Here is a 2,792-nt window from a genome sequence, read left to right on the forward strand (position 1 = left end):
TTTATCATTGTATTGGACTATCTTTCCAGTGATACCAAATTTGGCTTGTTGGCGTAAAAGAAATACCAGTGAAAAAAAAAAGCCTGATGAAAAAGCCTATAAACACGCAAAAAAGCTTTATCTTTGAATAGCTATCTTGTTACGTTGTCTGTGGAATCTGATTACTTGTCTGTTTCCGTCCCTCACACATGAACAACAATAAACAACAAACAATATTCATGTTCATTTGAAACATTTTATTGCATAAGAAAATAGCTATGTAACAAACTCGTGCAAATGTGTATTTGTACACACACACACACCGGTTTGTACAAATCTGGTATTATTTACAAACAGAAACACGTTATGCGCATTCAATGTAATTACAGCATTTTGCAGCAGCAAAGTTCAGGATTGATAGTGTACATTGTTCACCACGGTCTCCACACCTTGTCGGTCTCGCTGACCGGAAGGGTGACGGGGAATCCGGCGGGGAGGGCTGCGGTCCGTGCCGAGGAGGGGTGGTTGGTCGTCGCGGTGGTGAGTCCGTTCTCTGCAGCACCGACCGGGGAATGTGTGAGTCCGTACATGTGCACTGGAGACAGTCTGGCGGGAGTTGGTGTTGTCTTCTTCTTCATCTTGTTGACGTACGGGACTGTGTGTTGACTTGAGGGGATGGTCTGGCTCGGCAGACTCACTGTAGTAGGAACCATAGGGACCGGGACGACGCCGTACACTGTAGCGGGAACAGGAGACGGCTGGCGCGGGAGCTGGCTGGGGAGGTAGCCGGTCCGCGGAGCGGTGTCGACGGGAGGCTGAACTCTGGTGGTGCGTACCGCGTTTTCCACCCTCTGGCTACAGCTGTCCAGGTGGTTGAGCAGCTTCTGCCTGACCTGCGGCTCCACGCCGTCCACCGTGCCCATGAAGCGGGCCACCTCGGCCCGGCAGCGGCTGTAGCCCGCCCGGTACCTGCCCAGCGCAGCGGGGTCGGCGGAGGCGGCCATCTGCTGCCTCTGCAGGCTGCGGACGTGCTTCACGGCGATCTCAAGGATGTCGGCCTTCTCCAGCTTGGAATGGGAACTAGACTGGAAAAGGACAAACAAAACATAAGTAACTTACATCAACCATAAACGTCAACGATTTGAAAAATACATTCTCGACTAGTACTAGTAGCCCAACAAAAAAGGTATCTAGCCTGGGTGCCAGACATCAACGGATACATTCTGGATTCGTACATACTAGTAGCCCGACAAGACATAGCATATCTAGCCTGGGTGCCAGACTATTTCAAGGGCCTACACACAAGCCAGTTCATCGGCTTCTAGGCCAATATGCCCCCACAGAAATCAAACCACAGAAATCATACCACAGCCCCCCTCCTCAGTTAGAACCTGGACCTATCTTGCTATGGGTCTGGTACCTAGGCTAAGAATATTTGACATCATAGGCGTATTGTTATAGATATATACGTTCACGTCGTTATAGGCCAATATGCCCCCACAGAAGTTATACCACAGCCACCCTCCTCAGTTATAGAACCTAGCCATGAGTTGCCATACAGGCTAACGCTAAGTATTTGACATAATAGACGTATTGTTATAGACACTTACGTTCACGTCGTTATAGGCCAATATGCCCCCACAGAAGTTATACCACAGCCACCCTCCTCAGTTATAGAACCTAGCTATGAGTTGCCATACAGGCTAACGCTAAGTATTTGACATCATAGGCGTGTTGTTATAGATACTCACGTTCACGTCGTTCTTGTAGGTGTCCAGAATGAGTTTCTTCAGCTCGTTCAGACTGTTGTTGATTCTGGCGCGGCGACGTTTCTCCATTAGAGGCTTGGACGACTGAGGCAATGAAACAATAGCACTGGTAAATATCTAAACCTCACAGTAGTGTTTCTGTACATATTTATAGCTTGCAAAATTACGACATGTTTCAGAATTTTAAAATGCACATTCTGTTAAATTTTACCATGAAGCTATCGCACTGTTAGAACAATAGCAAGTCATGGAATACAGTTTAGGACGGATAGAAAATACACACAACACGTATTCTTACCTTGCGAGACTGGTAGGGAGAAGGGGCGAAAGACTCGACGAACTTCTCTATCGGCATGTTGTCGGCCGTACGTCGTAAGCGTGTCGTGGATAAAGCGATAGTAGGAAGAGGTCCGTTCCCAACACGAGCGGTGGTCGGTGTGGCGAGTGTCCGGCAGGCGACGGGTTTTTATACCTACAGGCGGTCCTTTTGTTGCCTTTTGCCGCCGAGCTCCGACAAAGCATACCTGCACTCTCGACCAATCACGGCAAGTGGGACCGTATGTGTCGGGCCTTCTGATTGATCAAGGCTGTACAGCGCAAGATGAGTCGTCGCTCCTGATTGGTGGGCGAGCGTCGGTTGCGGCGTCCGTCCACTGGCGGCTGACATCTGCCGACATGTACCTTATTACCGTGCTAAGCACGTGCCGGGCCCTTTGTCTGACGGTCGGCCGGAGTGTGGGAAAACTCCACCCACAAATCTGATAACCCTCCAGCTATCTCCCAGAAAAAAGACAAAATAGCACATCTCCACTGTCCCATTCTTAAAACCTATCTCTGTGTATAACTTATTATATCTGTGCACAATACCAAGACCTTACAGCTTAAAATCTGTCTACTTGTGTGGTTCTGTAAGCAGATTCTTGGTTGTTCTTCTCTGTAAAAAATCAGGACATGAGCGCCACAGAAGCGTTAAGAGTCAAGAACATAATTGTTTACCCTCGGGGTTTCCCAACCGTTCCCACGGCTCGACTCAAAGAGACGTAA

General features: G+C 48.7%; 1 protein-coding gene across 1 annotated transcript; it reads right to left on the reverse strand.

The window, feature by feature from the left end:
* Positions 1-335: 335 nt before the first annotated feature.
* On the reverse strand, positions 336-2,367 carry LOC109472682 (transcription factor HES-4-like). Its single transcript, XM_019772527.1, has 3 exons — positions 2,047-2,367; positions 1,731-1,832; positions 336-1,064 (listed from the first exon to the last, which is right to left on the reverse strand). Exons 1-3 carry the CDS (start codon positions 2,101-2,103, stop codon positions 411-413), a joined length of 813 nt encoding a protein of 270 aa, XP_019628086.1. The 5' UTR covers positions 2,104-2,367; the 3' UTR covers positions 336-410.
* Positions 2,368-2,792: the final 425 nt, after the last annotated feature.

The sequence above is a fragment of the Branchiostoma belcheri genome, unplaced genomic scaffold (assembly GCF_001625305.1).
Source record: "Branchiostoma belcheri isolate BF01 breed outbred unplaced genomic scaffold, Haploidv18h27 scaffold28, whole genome shotgun sequence".
In the NCBI taxonomy this organism is placed as follows: domain Eukaryota; kingdom Metazoa; phylum Chordata; class Leptocardii; order Amphioxiformes; family Branchiostomatidae; genus Branchiostoma; species Branchiostoma belcheri.

What these genes read in the sequence shown, in the direction of transcription:
- LOC109472682 (XM_019772527.1), bottom strand. Translation starts at nt 2,103, where the DNA reads ATGCCGATAGAGAAGTTCGTCGAGTCTTTCGCCCCTTCTCCCTACCAG. An exon ending in CTCCCTACCAGTCTCGCAAG is followed by an intron (nt 1,833 to 2,046) that starts GTAAGAATACGT and finishes TCATTGCCTCAG; the next exon opens with TCGTCCAAGCCTCTAATGGA. An exon ending in CCTACAAGAACGACGTGAAC is followed by an intron (nt 1,065 to 1,730) that starts GTGAGTATCTAT and finishes GTCCTTTTCCAG; the next exon opens with TCTAGTTCCCATTCCAAGCT.